Here is an 18,847-nt window from a genome sequence, read left to right on the forward strand (position 1 = left end):
ACTCATCAGACAAAACCAATCAACGCAGTCAGGTCATTGCCATATTTTCACCAAGTGACTAGACTTGATTTTATAAAAAAAAGTGTTGTTGTATGCAGGCTATTCCGAAATCCCAAATAGGGCCGTGTGGTGTGGACACGAACTTCGTCTTCTTCCACATGTCTTTCGATTTTTATATTTTGATAAAAGGAGGGGTAAAGTGAGATAATCATGTTTGTATTGGCGGCCCCATGTCAGAAAAAGATGTTGGCTAATTCATGTACACGTCGATCGTCCGCCTTTTGCGTAACTGTAGTAAATACGGAAATTCCACAATCTTAGACAGTGTATATTATTGGGATTTTACAACACAATATGATTCTGTCACAGTTCTTGCGCCTCCCTCCCCACCCCCAAAACAGTGATGGGAGGCCTGGATGGTGTGCTCAATTGACACTGTTAGTGGGGGGAGGGGGGGGAGGTCATAATTATTTTAAATCCCATGTACACTGTCCAAGATTGTACGCATTGCACACATTGCGTCGCCCGATAGATATGCCAAAGTAGAAAATTTACAGCTGAAGCTGTTTTGACAATTTTGAGAAATGATCCGAAAACGTACATTTTGGTAAGAGGTAATCTACAATAGATTACCTTTTTGTTTAGCTTTTAGGGTTATTGAAATTCCGTCTAATTGTACTCACTGGGTTTACACATATGAGAAGCTTTAAGAGATGCTGCTCTTAACAAGCCTGCTTTTGAGTGATTCCATATGCCAAGGTAGCTTCAAATTCTCTTTGTTTTGTTATAAAGTAGACCCAAGTTACACGGGACGAAAAAGAACAGTTAAACTAAGCAGAATTCAACTCGAAAAAGTACTTGTTCGAGTTAAGGTGAGTTTTTTAAATTTCTTGATATGCTTACAACATTTATACATACATCTAAATTTCGTTCTTCGCCACAACAGCATCACTATTGTTATCTTTGTAACATAACGGAGTTTAAAGTCATCATTAGAATTTAAATGGAAGGGGGACATAAGAACACTTTGAGATACAACTTTTCAATGTACCTGAGTTAAAGTGTGACTTTTACAAGAAACTATTGGAAAAGGCCTCGTGAACTATGAAAATTAGCACTGTATAATATAGAATTGAGTTATTTGAGTTGAATTTTACTTTTTGTTTATAACACATAAATCGTAGTCAACCTCCTGGTAATATGTCACTCTTCCGTGGATCAGTTTCAAATTGCAACTTATTCTGTCTGACATATACCTTGAGGGTAAGAATGAGGGATAACAACGGGGTAAAAGTCATTTTCAACAGATCTGCTTATTCTTAAAAAACTCATTTCCAGGTCTCTTGGTTTGTTCTTCTAATCAAAAAACTACATTACAAGGCCTGATTTCATGACAAGACAATATCTGTAATACCTCGCCGGCAAAAAGTTAGACTGCGCTAAACACATGGAGACAGCGGAATAAGGCAGCCTGGTTACCATGTCCTTTTAGAAATAAAAACAAACTTCTTGCTTTTTCTTACTTCTCTTTTCTACTGTTAGTTCACGAGTTCTTGTTTTAAAGCTGTAAGCAAAGTTATCAGTTCCTTTTTCAGTCGGGCAGATATGTGCTCAAGTATTTCTCTAATCTACTACAATGGTATCATCAAACAGTGTGAACAGTGAACAGAAGCTTATAAATGTCTTTGCGGCACTCAATCATTATGATGACAAAGTAATTTCTTAGACATTGATAACACAAGCTTGGTAACGACACAGGTAATAATTCACAGTTACATGTTTAGCAGGTATTGTGTTTAGAATAAACGCTTGGAGAGATATGCCAAGGTTAACGTTTTATGAATACGGTTTGAAACGCGTTGCTAACTTTGTTAAGTTCACATTCAAAATGCTTACATTTTTAATTGGCGTAGCTAAATGGAAATAAGACATGGTTGTTTGAATTGTGGAGTGTATCATGAAAGCAAGGAGAGTGTTTATTGCTCTCTCACACACGTGTTGTGCATGCGGGATAAATTGATATAAATAGTGATAGTATGATGCAAATTTGAAAATATAGAAAACATGTCAAAAGGTGACTAACTATATACAAAACATATGTAAACACATGAAGGACATTTTAAAGAAAAATCAAAATGCGTGTCCTTGTTGTGTTTGGAAGTGTCTAACTTCGTTTTTGTGAACTTGTTTTGTGTTGAGAGAGCGGAAGGACGAATCAGACATATTTTCACTTAAGCAGCTCTTTGTTCTTTTGAGTAGTTTTATGTCCAGATATGTTAGGCTTGTTTGGTTATTTAAAAAGAAAAAAAACTTGTAGAAATTTGTAATTTTGTCATCTGTATGATTACAAGCAAAAAAACATCTCAAAAAACATTTTCACGACCTGAAACAGTTTCATCAATTTGTTTTTTCTGACCAAGGTTTTATACTTTTATGTATTACTTTATATTTTATTAGCCATTGTTTATCATATCATAATCACATTGTCGCAAGACTCGTGTCAATAGACTCATGTCCAGAGATTCATGTCTCGAAAAAAGGGTTAGCTTGTTCACTTGGAAGATCATTGCCAGATCCCGCAACATTAATTTGTCTTATAAGTAGCTGTAAAATTATCGTAGCCACCAATCATCTTCGACTATATCGTGAGGGAATGTGATGCTTCTAAATCTAAATTTGAAAATCACTTTGCCAGATCTCTTTAAAGTTATTTTTAGTGTCGTTGCATTAAAGTAGCACCCACGCAAAAAGATAATTTCGACATTTTTAAAATCGATTTACAAAGTTTTTCACTTCAACGATAGGTGAATTTATTATACTGAGTTTTCACTAGTACGATCTGTATTAATCGATGAAATTGTTTATTAGTTTCATCAGAGATCATAGCGCTATAGGTTTCTTTCAATGTTTATATGACTTTAACCTTATTTGAAATCGCTTACCGGAGGGGCTTACATCCCTGCCTTTATAGCACTTAGAGAAAAAGACGAATGCTACCGCCGCAAATCTTGAACTAGTAAAAAAGAAGCAAACAAAAAATCTAAGTTTTGTACTTTCTACATCAAAAATTTCATAGGTTATATAAAATGGCGTGATTTTTGATTTCATTAAATGTGAAGATTGAAGTCTGAAACGATTCAAGATTTCGTCATACTTTAATGTTCTTAAACTGTATAATCTAGCTGCATTTTTTTTGTTAGATGGCACTTTTATAATTAAAACTACAAATCTAAAGCGAAAAGTAATAGTATATACTGTTCTGGAAAAACAATTTTATGTTTTATGAGCTAATATTCCTTTCTATGGACAATACACACTACGAAATTTAAAATTTGAAAGAGATCTTAAAGCAAAGTAAGCTGGAAACGAGGTGGCGTGGAAAGGTCAAAAACAATACTCCTTAGACTAGCCCTTAATCAGCATTATTTATCTGAAAGTGTCTAAGCCTCCTCCCGAAGGCTCTTTTTGCGCTGTCTCTAAAATTAAAAAATCAAAAAAGGGTGCTGGGCACGAGGTTGGAAGTGTCCGACCGTGGTCTTAAAACTAGAAAATAGTAGCTGCCTCTTACAAAATTTGCTAATTTACTTTTCTAAGTGATATTTTAATGAAAAAACGTTTTTAATTTTTCTTTTACGCTTGTGAATAGCAGACCGTCATAGCGAAGTACGCATGCGCACAATTATTTATAGGTTAGGTGTAATGGCGGGAATTAATACTTGAGTAAAAACACGAAAAAGTAAACAGAAAAACGAGCATATATAACTGGATGTTAAAAAGTTACTTCTAGGGGAGTTGTTTGATTCATAAAAGTTTATTCTATTTGTTTTTTTTTATTTATTTATTTTTCTTCACAAAAAGAAGCAATGAAATATATTGTGGAATGAATAAGAAGCAACAGAGGGAGGTAGCTAAAAATTGATTTTTGTTTTTTTAGAATTTTCTAAAACTCCACCAGAACTCCTAGCCGTTGATAGACATAACTCTTTAGCTTTTTACAAAACACTTTGATCGCGAACAATAAAGAAAGTAGCCGAGGGCCGAGCAAGGTAGTTTGATTCAAATACTACAGAGAATAACATAACATAAGCACTTATATTACAAAGACAGGGGTGCGAGGTCTACTATTTCTCTATCTCTATGAAAACTTGTGTTAATGTATGGTATTAACACCCAGAACACTCTGGTCCCCAGAGCCCTCTTATCGTCTGTTAAAATTCGTTACAGAAAAATTGCATCTTAGGAAACTTACATATTAAGCTTATTTTGGAGAGTGCAAAAACAAATATAGCTACTTACGGCGCCTAGCTTGTTTCTTCTATTCTTTCCATATTGTGAGTACTTTCTTACGTACGAGTGTGCTGGAACAGTTTTCTTCATTGTTGAATCCGTTCGTGGTTCGTCTTCGCAATCATCTGTGGACGAACTGCTGACGTTATATGAACCTCTTCTCATCATAATGAAGTAACGTCTTTAATAACTTTGCTGTTTAAGTTCTTACTACAAATTTTGCTTTGCGAAGTACAGATCCATAATTGTAATTACTACTCTTATATATTACATCATTTTCTTTCTATTTGTAAAATATGTAGTAAAATCAACACGATATTTTAATATGAAAATCAGCTGTAAAATAGATATAATTAAGGATATTAATTGACTATTCCTAGCAACAATTCTCCCGACAGTACAAATGATATAACAAAACAATTATAATGTATAAAAAAAAAACAAAAAAAAAGTTTATTTCTATAACTTATTTCTCTCTATAAGATGCCTTCCACAAAATATTTTTTTTTTAAAAAAAAATCCTTTTAGCAAATGTAAGATATAGTCTTCACCGTAGGTCATTTAAACTGTTTGTAAAAGGATTCTCTGTAAATAGCTGTGTTTGAGCAACAAAACGGAGAGCAGGTTGAGTGGGAGGTATATTTCGTCGTTGTATTCTTTATTCCGAATTTGATTAGTTGAAAATAAAACAGTCCGTTGGTATTGATTGTTGCTAGGAAAATTATGATAAAATCAACAATTTATATTCCTTCTCATTGCATATGTTATGGAAAACATAATCCCTGTTTTATATTTCAGTTTTAAATGATCCCTGCTTATATTTCACGCACAAAATATTCCATCTGCTTTCATGTTGTTTTTAAGCAGCGATATGGATTACGACCTCGATAATACGAAACAAAAATAGAATAGAAATATCCATCAAGTTTTGGCGGGAATGTAGCTACACGTCTTTTTCATAAAAGACGATATATACATACGCTAAGGCTGGATGGGTTTGTATAAATATATTTTCAAACGCATATTGAGTTAGTCAATAATTGTGTCATGTAAAAGTCATTTTTGACTCCCTCCACCAACACGTTGTCGTCACGTTTTCCCAACGACCCATCTTGCTTTACCTCACCTTTAAGGCTAATACTTCCCTTTCCAAATGACATTTCAGGATCAATAAGGATAGGGGAAAAAGTAAAGATCTCTTTTCCTTTTTTTTCAATTATAAGTATCAACAAAGAAAAAAACACACAGAAAAAGCATGCTTAAAAGAGCCCAGTTGTGTAATAAAGTCAATTTCTTCTGTTACGTCACAAACCCGTATCAAGTACCCCCCTTTATATAATGGCGGAGTATCAAAAAAAAAATGTAGAGCCACCTACCCCCAGCACGTGACCAAATAATTAGAGCCACCTACCCCCAGCACGTAAGCAAATAATTTTAAATCCCCATTTCTAATTGGCGGTCTTCTGGAAACGTTGTGAAATTAGATATTTATTTGACAAGTTGAGAAGTATGTTATCATTGAAATCGATTTTATTGAATTGAAAGAAATAGATGGCTCCATTGCCATAACATAAAACGTGAAGTTAGGAAAGAGAGAAGAAGATTGAAGTCTTTTGTGTCGTTGAAATCGATCAGTCTCAAGTTTAATCACATTGTCACCTGAAATTCTACTATGTGTCTGTTTGTCATGTGAATCATTTCTTAATAGGCAAAATCCCAGCCTTAAAGTTCTTATAAACTAGGTTCTTATCGCATTTGTTTTTCACCAAATTAAACAATTGGACAGCTAACAATCAATATATTTTGAAATAACGCAATCGTGCAAAAATTAAAGACTCATTCTAGATCAGTGACAAGGACATTAAACTATTAAACCTGAAAAAATTATACTTAGCGAAAATATAGTTTAAGATGGAATGTATATACCTAAATGTTTGATATTTTTATATTATAGGAAAATATATAAGAAAGAATAAGATAAAAATGTATAAAGGAAAGATTTTTTCAAAAAACTTATGTAGAAACAAAGAGGTGTAAAAAGGCTACAATATTTCTAGCTAGGCCGCCAGTCTCCTTATATCGCAAGTATATATTTGACCCACCTTTTCACTTTTTCTATTGCTTCTTCGCACTAGCTTTACTATTTTATAGCCTTATGATGGATTTTGTGCCACCCTTTTCTAGTTATTTATAAGCTTTTTACAAAACAGCATGCTAAATGTAAAACCGAATTTAAGCTCCCTCAAGCCTTTCTTTCCTTTACACCGATTTTGATGTTTAAATTATTTAATTTTTGTCTAGACTATTCCCACGTTAGGACTTAGCGCCTGCCTCTTGTGGCGCTAGTTGTTGCATACTTAAATTGTGCCACTGTTTTCACATTTCATTTATTTATACTTTAGAAGAATACCATGAAAATTATATTGTACACATCACTAATAATTTATTAAATTTAAATATTTATTATCAACCTTCATAACGGTGGTAGGTTAACAAGTATAACATTGTTTTCGTATTATTAAAACAGGGGAAAAGGAGGGAAATAATGTCTTCAATGTACAAAAAACCACGTCTCCGGTCTGATTCAGTAAGAAGATATTCGCCCTTTGACCCATCCATATAAAGTGATCAGATCATCAATCCAATTAAGTCAATGGCGCAAGCTAGCATCATTTATTATCAGTAAATTTACAACTTAAAATAAACAAAGGCGCCGTCCCACCGTTTACCCCCTCCCCCCTCCCCACCCCCACCACCTTAATCAAGACCAGTTTCGAAATTAGACTTTACTACTTTTTCAGTTAACGTTGCATTAAAAGGTTGCGGATTTAACTAACCGTTAAAATCTTTGGATAAAACAAGAGAAAGTAGTTGGGTATTTACGAGATTTTTAACATTTAAGCTGTGGTAAGAAATACTATCAATCCGCTAAATATGATTAAAAACATTGGTTATACCATAATAGAAACGGCGAAATGATAAAACACGAATTAAACATGACGTTAACACAAGAAAAACACGAGAAAAACCTGATATAAGCTCTGCGCGGCCATCTCTAGACTGTCAATTCACCACTGCAGACAATGAATAATATCGATAAGATGGCGTCATAAAAAATGTTTTTCCCCAAATCCAACATTTTTTCACTCTCACTTTTTCTGATGTTTTTTATTATTTTTCATATTATAATTACTGAAGTGTTTTTTAAGTGCATGTACTGATGAATGAAAATATTAAAAAATTAACAAAAAAAGTTTTAGAAACACCTTCCAAAAGAATAGATGTGGAGCAAAGATAATTCTTTTTTTTTTCAATTATTTTCATAGCGAATATTAGTTCAGTTCAGGCCAAGAAAATAAGGTAATTGGCATCTTCCTGCAAACTACAACTTGCAACTATGAGCTCAAACTGGAAGCTCTAAATATTAACATCTGAATAGGAACACATTTCAATAATATGTTAAAATACTGGGCTGTTCAAAAACACATCCCTAGTAATTATGAAAACCTCTAAATTATGAGTTCAAAGACGATACCGCAAGTTACAATATACATAGATAAAAAGTAGACATGTAAAATCATTTTATATGTTCAGAGAAATAACTGAATTGTTAGGGAATGTGTACTGGTTATGCGCAATATTTTACTGTATTGTTCCATGATTTGATTAGAATCCGTTAGATTCTACAGTAGGGAATTAACCCCAAAAGGAGAGCAAAATACCATCCTTCGAACGACTTAGGGTGAAATCAACAAAGTACATAAAAACGAAAAATCTGCGGTATGTTGATGGTTAATATTTGCACGATTAAATCATCATTCGCCTGTCATACATATTCTGTACATTACATATTTCTGGCATCGCTATTTTATACATCTTTAGCACAAAGTATCTATTTGGCTATTATTTTAAACCAAAGAATGCAATAATCGTTGGAGAATTCCACCGAAATTCGTCCGTAGTATGTATTTTCCGCATTGCTATTTTGTATCCTTAAAAGAACTCCGAAATACACCTGTGTGCAACCATTTTAAATAAACAGCCGGATATTGTTATCGTAGAGGTATCGAAGGGCCTTTTCCTGATGTGAATAAATTTGGTATAACAGTCTCTGCTTTCTCATACCTAACGAATTTTGTTTGCCCACGTGTAGTAGAAATAAACGGTAACAAAGTTCTCTTGATGTTCGATAAATCGAAATCATCGTTAAAGAAAATTCGTAGTCTTGATGATATAGTATCGTAAGATCCCTACAAATGAATCTATAAGCAAAGGTGATATGAATTGGATTTTCTCCACTTATGTTTTAAGACCAAATTTTAAATATTTAGAAAAGGTAGTATATGAGTAAGTCAGGTGGAAAGAATTTGCAAAAAATAAAACAACCACAAACAACAATAAGAACCAGGCAAAAACAAACAAACTAACTAACAATACAAATTCTTCATAACAAACCAAGTTGTTATGGCTAAGGCTGACATTTGAGCCAAAACCTAAGCAAATAAATAGCCATGCTGTATTTGAAGTCCAGTGCTTAAAGCTGGACCAGCTATAAAACAAGTCCTTTAAAAAGGTACCAAGTCCATTTTTTCTATAAAAATAATATGGAAGGACTAATTGTAAAATATAAATCTTGTCAAATATTACTTGAGACTAAATCCAGAGTTTTGCCTTCAGAAACCCTACATCCCAATGCAATATAGAGATGTATATAACAACGTGTGATTGTACAAAGCCAAACCTTGCTCAACCAAGAAGTTAGACGTAAAATTCACAATCAAAGCATCCATCCAACGAACATATATTCTCTTTTTCTTTCTATTTTTCTTTTATTGCAGGAAATATCTTTTTTATTACTATAATTTAACTACAAATTATAGAAGAATATACCTCTTTACTATTTTTTCTGTTAAATGAATGAACAATAAAAACATACTGTATCCAGAAAAAGAAAACAAAAGAAAAAGCAAAGGGGATATAACCAGCTGTTCCAACATCATAGTTTTATTTACTAACAGTAATATATCAAGTATAGATGAAGAATATCGTCTTGAATGTTCTCCTTGCGACTCTGGTGTCAAATGCTGACATAGCATCTTGTCATTTTGAATAATCTTATATTCAAGTTATTAATATTTAAATTTTTTTTTAATTAAAGTGTGAAAGAATTACGCTTGATTAGATGTTATCACTGAAAAAGATTTTACAGGCGTATCAAGCAGGTGGTTTTTCACGTTTCCCATAATGCTTTTCGTTACTTTTAAATGATAATTAAAGACCTGGGTATATCAAACGAAATATTAGTAGGTTTTTTTTAAATGCACGCTACTTTTTTCAAGAGATTTTTTTTTCTTCAACAGGACAGGCCCATTACGACATTGTTAAAAACAACTAGTCGTCAGTCCGAGGAAAAGTCCGCGGGTTTGCTAGTTTTACATATTACGTTCCTCAGATTTTCGCTCAGCGTACATATCCCAGACATCGTTATTCGTGCATTCTTACCATGAAGTGGCAATCCGGCTGCCATTTTGAACACACAAAATGAGGTTAGTGTTGTAGAGATTTGTTCAACGTATTTAAATTAAAACTTATTTAATGCTTAAAGTTGATTTAAAGACGCCGTTAAATCAGAAGGGTTATTATATGTTATTTATACTGGGAAGGGTGGATCTATTCGTCTTACTATCTATTCTCCTTTAAATACTGTTCCACCCGGGCTAAAGTTGGTGGGCGTTGCCATTTTTCCAAATGTGGTCCTAAACAAAGGTTCTGATTTTGTTAACATTGTCTCAATCGTTTCTGTGCTGTTTCAAAAGGTAGTTTTATATATAGGGTGATAACATAGGAATCATTTTTATAATGTCACTCACAAATCGATTGAATTGTGTTGTAAAAACCAATGATAAACCACGTCCTTAATAAAATTATGAGGTCATAGCAAATAGCATCAACGCTATACTGTATTCTTGCTAATTTTCCTGAACGTAGCAAACAATTCAAAAGTTATTTGAGGTGGATATGCCCCGATACTCATGGATATTTCAGGACAAAAAGTATCAACAGGGGTTAAAAAGCAGACGAAAATAATCATGAAAAGACTTAAAGACTTGTGCTTTGTTGAAGCTGGAAATACACTAATGTCACACTCTCCCAAAGTTTGTCATGCAAGTAAGATAGTTATACATATATTCGGGTAAAACAAACCCTTATTCCCGTTTTAACTTTGATTTGTCAGTAGATTTGTATTTCATGGTTTTTTCAAACGTTGGTGGCACTTGACAATCTTACAAACAAACTTGATGCCTGTAAAAGAAAACACATGCCGTAGTTCTTCCTCCGAATATAATATCAAACAATGTGTTCCAGAGTAAAAGGAATCCGACCTAATCATGTCAAGTGGTATGTTTTGCCACTACTCCAAACAAGCAGGCTGGAAATTCTATTATTACTTCTTCAAGTGGGTGGCTTTAGCAGCGTTGAAAATGTCCTGGTCGCACTTTCTACAGCAAAATTTACTCGCACATTTTAAGAGTTAAGATTTAACCAAATAATTTAAGATTTTGAGGCTTAATCGAAGATTGACAAAGTGTACTTTAGCAAGTGCTCAATCTGTTAAAGAAATATCTTAATTAGTTACTAAAAATTATTGAACGATCAAGACATAAATACTTTGCCACCTTTGCCTAATTATAATTTGTGATTGGTTGCAGGAACCTAATTTTATAATATTCTTAATTGTTCGGAAAACATGATCATTATGTTAAACTAAAGAAGCGAACTTTGTCATGCAAACAGTTGCTAAGATGTACCTGGGACATACTTTGTTCACCTGTTCGTAAAATATTTATTTTTACGCATTAAATGGCACCTTATTGCACAGGTCTGGCTGGGTAGTAAAACTCAATATTAACTCAATCACATCAGTTTAAATACTTAAAGGAATAGACACTTCCCGAATTAATTTTCTGCGGTAGCTTTTCAATATCATGAATACGAAATTTAAAAATCCTACCCAAAAGTTATACAGATTTTTTAATTATGTTGGAACTACCGAAACGTACGGAAGTCCAAAAACAGAAGACTTGGGTAGCTTTAACATGATGTTTCATTTCAGGAGCTAAATGAAAAATTTCATGTAAACACAACGATTTTTCATATCGGTTTAATATTGAAATCGGGTAAATCTCATGTCAGGTCTATGTGAAGGACCTTATACATACATGCTAAGTTAGTTAAACTGAATCTAAATATAACAAATGAAAATTAAAAGTAGATTTTTCATAAAACATAAAATTATGAATGGGTCTTTTGTCCCAAGTTTCTACGTTTGATATGAAAAGCTTAAATGTAGAAATATTTGGACGTAAAAATTATTACCATCACGACGGCGTTTCTGTGTAATCAATTTAGTTAAAAATTTCATGGCACAAGACAAGGCGTATTAAAACGATGTTGAAAATAAAATTGTCAACATAAAACTTACTTACCCTTCGTTTTGTACGCACTTCAATCATCTTGTAGTAAATTGGAAAATAAATTGCACTCTGCATGTGTTGAAATTAGAAACGTTGGTTCTGTTTAAATACCACTTAACCCACGCTTCGTAAGTGAACATTTAGTAATTACTTCTCTATGCGGTGGAAGTGACGAAAAAGTTTTTTTCAAACATGCATTTATGTTGGAATATAGAAATATATGTACGTAAGCGAAAAATTTTTTTTTTTAAGCTTTTCCTTAAACTGGTTGTAATTTTCAAGTAAAATTACAAGACGGAAGCAAATGAAATAGACTTGACACAGACATCCATTAAGATGTCAAGCAACATCGAATCAAAAAGTTTGAATTTTTCACTCTGCTGGCTAATTGTTAAAAAAAATACACCAAATGAAGTTTGTTACATACTTTATACTTAATTATTGTATTGATTATGTTTATATATCTTGTATCTATGGCAACGTTCTTGTTTATACAGACCTGCGCGTAGCCTTGTGGTTCTGGAGTTCGCTTCGCAATCACAAGATCCGTGGTTCGGTCCACAGCGCGGGCATGTTTAGCAAGTGTCTTTACCACAGCTACGACTCAACCCATGCCATGTGAGGGAAAGTGGGTAGGTATTACCAGTGTATACTTAATGTCTACATTCCGAACACAGGACCCACATTAATAACAGTGTTTCCAACACTGAAGTGGCTATATCCTGTATTAATATTCGAAATAATAATAATAATAATAGTTGTATAATTTTTATTTTACTTGAAAATGGGTGTATGACACCCGAAACGTCGTAAAATGTTGTTTTAATTTGTACACATACACATGGATGTCCAAGTTTTATCATAAAATGTTGGAAATCGAATTTCTAATGTCTCATGTAAAAACAACAAGAACTAAAGCGGTTTGAACACTCACACAAATCTATAATGATAAATAATTAAAATGTATTTATTAAAATATAAGATATGCAATGTTAATATTCGGTATAAAATATTAGACCACAAACTTGGAGAAAGAGATGATGACAAATTGAATCATATTAAAAGTTGTGACTATTTTTCGATAACTGAGATATGGCTGGAGAACACACAACTCGAGTCAATTTCGAACATTATAACATTGTCAACATACAGTAAATCAAAACAATCAATTCAAGACAATGAAAACCCTCGTTTAATGCGAGATTTCTCGAAATTCCAATAGAATATATATCTACTGGTTTAATTATTTTGAGTATGCTGTATAAAGCTACACGATATTAAGAAAGCAACAAAAAAAAAGCCGCTACACGCAAAAAAACAATACATAAACAAAAACTTTTTGTCAATACAGCGCGTTATTTGTGGTGGCTTTGATTGTGATAGTATTGGCGCCCCTTTTAACTTTTTGTTACCACCATGACAGAACGCAGCCCATACCAAATCACACATCTCTACGAATGTGTGCAAAATAAACAGTATTTAATGTTAACATTTAATTCATCCAATCAAAAGCAACCAACGAATTTTCCAATAAAGCAATGCATGTTATGTGCAGTAGAAACTAAAATAATTTTGTTTCCTTTCTAGTTTAATTTTAATTAGGCACAGGGTGAAGAGGCAATCAAGCAAGTTGAAGAACACTGCCAAATTAGTTTATCAAGTGTGTCTGGATAATTAAGAACACGCATGTGGAATAGCTCATTAGTGTTAATTACCTAATTCAAATTGTCAATTCGGTTTGTGATATATTACAAAGAACCCACGTAGAGATATCATGACAAGACAATTATGTCTTTGTTTTAAAACGATTTTTATTACTGTTATGTTGATTATTAAATAGGTTCTTCATACAGTAAATTGACAGGAAACACTAAGCCATTTATATTTTATACCACATTCTTGTCTACGCAAGAGTTAATTATACAGTCAGCAGTTATCTGTCATCTGTTAAACTTAGTTTGGGTGTCCTAGAAGTTTTGAAGTAGTTCGGCTTGTCTTCATTTGGCTCAAGGCTGGCAAATCGAAATTGAAAGTGGGGAGGGGAGCAAATATATGAATCTTTTTTTGCAAATCCGTGAAAATGAGAGCTCACGACAATATAATACGCACTACACATGCATTTAGAAAGTTCTGGAAAAGAGAGTATAACTCACAAGTGCACATGATAGACGAAAGTAAAAAAAACTTCAAAAAAAAAATTTAGCAAAAAAGTAGGGGAGCAATGCCCCTCCCGATTTTTGCTAATACCAATTCTAAAAGTTTGCTCGCATTGTCACATATTTGATGTTTATAAGGAAAACGTGTAAATATAGTATCCAAAACTCAAGTACCTCCTTTCCAGTAATGCGATAAGGTTAATTTTTATCTTATTTTAAATAAAGGTGGGGTGGGATTTTTCAGGATCTTGCCAATTCTTTTTATATAAGCATTTTATATAAGCATTTATAACTTTTAACTCCCGTGGAGTATTCCTGACAAGTTTATATTTATGTGAGAATCAACAACTCATCTCTTTAATAATAGTCGTGTTACGGAACCACAAAATGCCACAAATAAAGGACGGGTTAACGACTAGTTTATATTATAACACCCGTATACGTCTGTCTGTCACGCAAAATGGGACCATTACGCACGCAATAATGTACAAAAAGGACGGAGGCAAATCTGCTGAGTTTTCCACGGGCCACCAACTAGTTTAAGATTAAATATTCTGCACAGCGTTTTACAAGCAACCAAATAACAAAGAACAAACAAAAAAGACAATTTAAAATTGTTCAGTTAGAGCAGCATTTATAAATGTTTAAAGTTAAAGATACCAGTTGGAGAATTACTTATGAAGACTAACCACACTAGCGAAAAACATTTACATATCAACTAAGTATAATCAGTTTGTTTGTTTCAATTTATCATTTGACCCACAGCTCATCTCCAAACAAAGTAAATAGGTTTGACAATAGTAGGAATAAGTGCGGAGAATAGCTGATCTAACTATTTTAATATTGTTTTATTTGAGATGAATACTTTTGAAAAACTACGAATAAAGATCAACTGGTAGATTTTTTCCCTCAAGTCTCAAGGTAGAAAGTCTTAGATCCGACGCCAGTTAAGTAATTCCGTCTGTTTTAAAACAATATTCAGTGGCTTATAGATAAATCCACTGGTTCGTTCGTTTTTATATACCAAATTTTGTGCGTCTCGCAACTGTGGTGCCATTTGGCGTAGACACAGACAAAATGTGGCAATTATTATAGAAACTAGTCGTTAGTGCGGGAAATATCCACGGGTTTGCCGTTGCTCAAATCGCCCGTCTTAGCTACATATTTTTGCATCGGTATATCGTACATTTTTATCCGCCTATTAACATGAAGTGACGAGATTCTCAGATAGGGGTTTGACGTAAAGCTGTCGGGCAACCATTTTGAACAGACAGACTAAATGGGGAAATTATGTTAGAGCCAAACGATGAGTACTCGATTGCAAAATGCGTTAAACACAGGGTCAAGCGATTAAAAAAAGCCGCAAACTGTGCTATACATCAAGGTGCAGCACGTAGTGCAAGTACATGGTATGTGGTAAATCAAGTGAAGTGCATACAGCATTGTATATAGTTTTATGGTGAAATATATTTTTCCAAAAGTTATTTTTCTACAGCTTTAACTGAAAAAAACACAGTTTACAACTTGTTGTTACCCCGTCATAGCAAAAGCAACATTTTTTTATTTTGCGGAATAAGTTCTCGTGAATGTTCGAAAATTAATCATTACTCCGGACCGAGCGCTTAGTGCAGGTAAACCGTGTTCCACATCCGCACACTACCCTTTTCCCCCAAAAAATTATTGCAACTTAGGTTTAAATCAAAAGACAGGAAAAGCTCATCATTACCCCCGTCTAGCTAAAACAATCCTCAGCAATTTTTTTTGGCGAAATATTCATTGTTAGTCTACCTTGTCGTTACAAAATTGATTGTATGTTAGGTTCATCAAGACTGATGTCTCATTTAATCAAAGAAACTTTAGACTTTTCTCAAAGTGTATATTACAGTAAAACGGCTACCTGACTGCATTCAGCATGAGGAAGATAATTTGAAAAATTTGTTGCACCTAACTTCATATGGCTACTTTCAATTTTTAGCCAGAGGTAGCTTATTATATTAAAAGAGTAGAAATAAACATGGCTAACTATAGGTGGCTGGCATTAAGATGCTTCCTCAATATCAACGTTTGTAGCCAAAATCTTAAAATTGGTTTGTTTATATGTGGCCATAAAACATCACAATATACTTATCTTATCATGTACAACATATAACGAAGAAATAGCAAAACAAATACAAAGCTGTTCCAAAATAAAAAGCTGAAAAAAACCCCAGATCTACTAACCTTCTTCAAAATGGCCACCACAATATACGGTCATCAGCCATCGATAGCGTTACTGTAATATTCTTGGTACTTTTTATTGCATCTTTCGCTGCAAATATTTTGGAACTGTTTTCAATCGATTTCGGCCAATCTTTTTTCGTTGCTAACTTGTAAACCTTCACATATCTTCTTTCACATCAAAACAGGGGTATACTTCCTGATAGGATAGTTAATGCGCACATGGTGTAGGATACCATATCATGCAAAATGAATGTGTGCAAAGATCTTATCCTAGGAGGAAGTTTATAAACGATCTATGAGATGACAACCACGCCCTCTTCTATGCCTATGACATGGCCTAATACAAATTCACACAAGGTGCGGAATTTGTTCACAAATAATATTCTGCTATTCCGTTATTCTGCTATATTCTGCCGTGCTAAAAATATCACATTTCATGTAGCACGAGGTATTACTTGCGGACAGGCAGACATATATGGTTATTGTTAAAGAGAAATAGTCGGTGGCCCGTGAAAAAATCAACGGGGTTGCCCGTCCTTTATATACTGCGATAAATAAACAATTATTTAGGCATGTGTTGATATTTAATTCATTGTCTAGCTGTGTTCAAAACAGCTTCAAAACCACAATCACAATCTTAATTTTAACTTTTCCTCTTTTACAATAACTGCTAAACTATACTTTTCTCTAGTTCGTAGTTGATGCAGCGAATTTATTTTTGTCCTGCAGACTTAAATAATGTTAGCTTTCATAAACTAACTATCAAACATTAATCTGCACCATAGAATTAAAATTATTTTCCTATTCGCGAGAATTTATTTTTCCAAACATCGCGGAAAAAGAATTTAAAAGAATTTCTCCCTCCTAATTCATACCAGTTTTTTGTAGAAGACATAAAGACTGCTGAAATTGAATCAACTAAAGAAAAAGTTCTAAAAAGTGTAAATCGTTTTTTTAAAAAAAGAAAAAAAATGGCAAATTTCGCAAGAATTCCAAAATTCCAAAATTTGCTCCCTCGTAGCATTAATAGCCAATTGAAATACTTATCCAGACTCGATAATTTTTTGTTGTGGTTGATTTGTTAAATGATAACTGTGGCGGTGTTGTAGAGTGCTTTAGGGCGTATTCCTACCATAATTGACTGAAATATTTAGGTACCATTTAGCACTTTAACGCCCCTCGTAGGGATGTCCAACAGCCCCTGAGTCATCCATTTGTTCACTCAATGTCAGTATTCAGTCATAAATTTTAATTGGGTAATTTAGGCCATATTTCATCTTTATTTTTTTTTGGTAAAACGATAAACCATAACTTATGTTGAAGGTAGTCCCATCCTCCATGTTTTCTTCGTTTTCATTATTTTTCTTATGGCTTCGTAAAAGGAAAAATCAATGAAAACATAAGAATTAAAACGCTTTTAATTCCATGACCGCGTTATCAACTTAACAAGTCAAAAGGCTAGAGGAGCAATTAACGATGAAATTTATTTGCGTAAGAAAGCTCCGTCCTTTACAAACAACATGGACATCTAGATACAATAAACCATTTTCGATGTTTCTTTACCCTTATATCGAAGAAATGTAGTACAGCAAAAAGATCTTTTCAAGTATGTAATACAAATATACAGAATTGTTTTTAATAGCCTATACACTGCTGCGTGCGTTTCACTCGATTTACGACATACTGCATACCTGTACTAGAGCGCTCCAATTATGAAGTTTCTTTATCCGGATAAGGCAACGACTGACTTTTTTCTGTGTTTTTACTTTAAGCAAAGGTGCAATAAAGTTTTTTAGAAAAGGCTATTTTGCGTTCTTGGCTTGCTGTCCTGATTGTCATAAAACTTATCACGCAAAAATTTTTGTCAATTATCTTTATCATGACTGGGTAAACAAAGGTTATAAACATTGTTTTTTCAGCTAAAGTTGCAAGTAAGTTTGTAAACCCTTCTCTCGATTTACCACATACCGCATACCTGTACTAAATCGCTCCACCTGACCGTGTTACATGGTTTGCGGTTCCTATTAAGGGCTCCTCAGGGCGATCAACAACAGTTACTTGTGGCTTAACCCGGCGTTTCGACACCGGGTCTCCCGGCTAGTTATATTAATAATAGCCCTATTCTATCTGCCTATCTGAAAACAAAAGGTCGTGCTACGCAAGCACGATATGCAGTTTTTTAAAAGATTTAAGAATTTATCCATGGAATACCGACTAATTTATTATCTTTCAAATACAGCGTTAATTAAAGGGCAGCGGTGATAAGGTTCGGAATGTGAATGCAAAGAAGATACAATCTTAACTATTCTTACTGTTGTTTCTAATTTTTGTATAGGAATTAGTGACTTTATTTAAATTTTACAGACTTGCTCTTAATCACCACATTCAATGAATATTAAAGTGAATACACAATTTAAGCCTATTCGGTGATGGTATTTCGAAAATTGTATGACCGGGGGTCCGTCCTCCCCCCCTCTATAACTTTTCACAGGCTTGTCCAAATTGAATCAAACTTGGCACACCTGCAGTACCTCATAAATAAACAAAATGGCAGTAACAAATTTTGGCTTATGTCAGTATTTTCCTGTGACGTCATCGGAAGCTTGAAATTTGTCTAAATTTCCACTGTCTTTTTTAAATTCAATTACTTACGTTCTAGAGGGAATTTCTGAATTCTCTTTAAAGTTTCTGACAGCTAAATAAACATTA

The 18,847-nt window shown here is 33.5% G+C and overlaps 2 protein-coding genes across 2 annotated transcripts in view; both read right to left on the minus strand.

Moving 5' to 3' along the window:
- The window catches only part of LOC130635888 (diacylglycerol kinase delta-like), a 39,448-nt gene extending 34,911 nt beyond the window's left edge, over positions 1-4,537 (minus strand). The window contains exon 1 of the mRNA XM_057445412.1: positions 4,297-4,537. Within this exon, the coding sequence (XP_057301395.1) occupies positions 4,297-4,455 (159 nt within the window). The 5' untranslated portion in view covers positions 4,456-4,537. The remainder of the gene's footprint in view (positions 1-4,296) is intronic.
- LOC130635889 (sodium bicarbonate cotransporter 3-like) overlaps positions 1-18,847 on the minus strand; it is a 97,043-nt gene that overhangs the window by 76,689 nt on the left and 1,507 nt on the right. The window lies entirely within an intron of this gene.

Source organism: Hydractinia symbiolongicarpus, chromosome 3 (genome assembly GCF_029227915.1).
Source record: "Hydractinia symbiolongicarpus strain clone_291-10 chromosome 3, HSymV2.1, whole genome shotgun sequence".
Classification (NCBI taxonomy): Eukaryota; Metazoa; Cnidaria; class Hydrozoa; order Anthoathecata; family Hydractiniidae; genus Hydractinia; species Hydractinia symbiolongicarpus.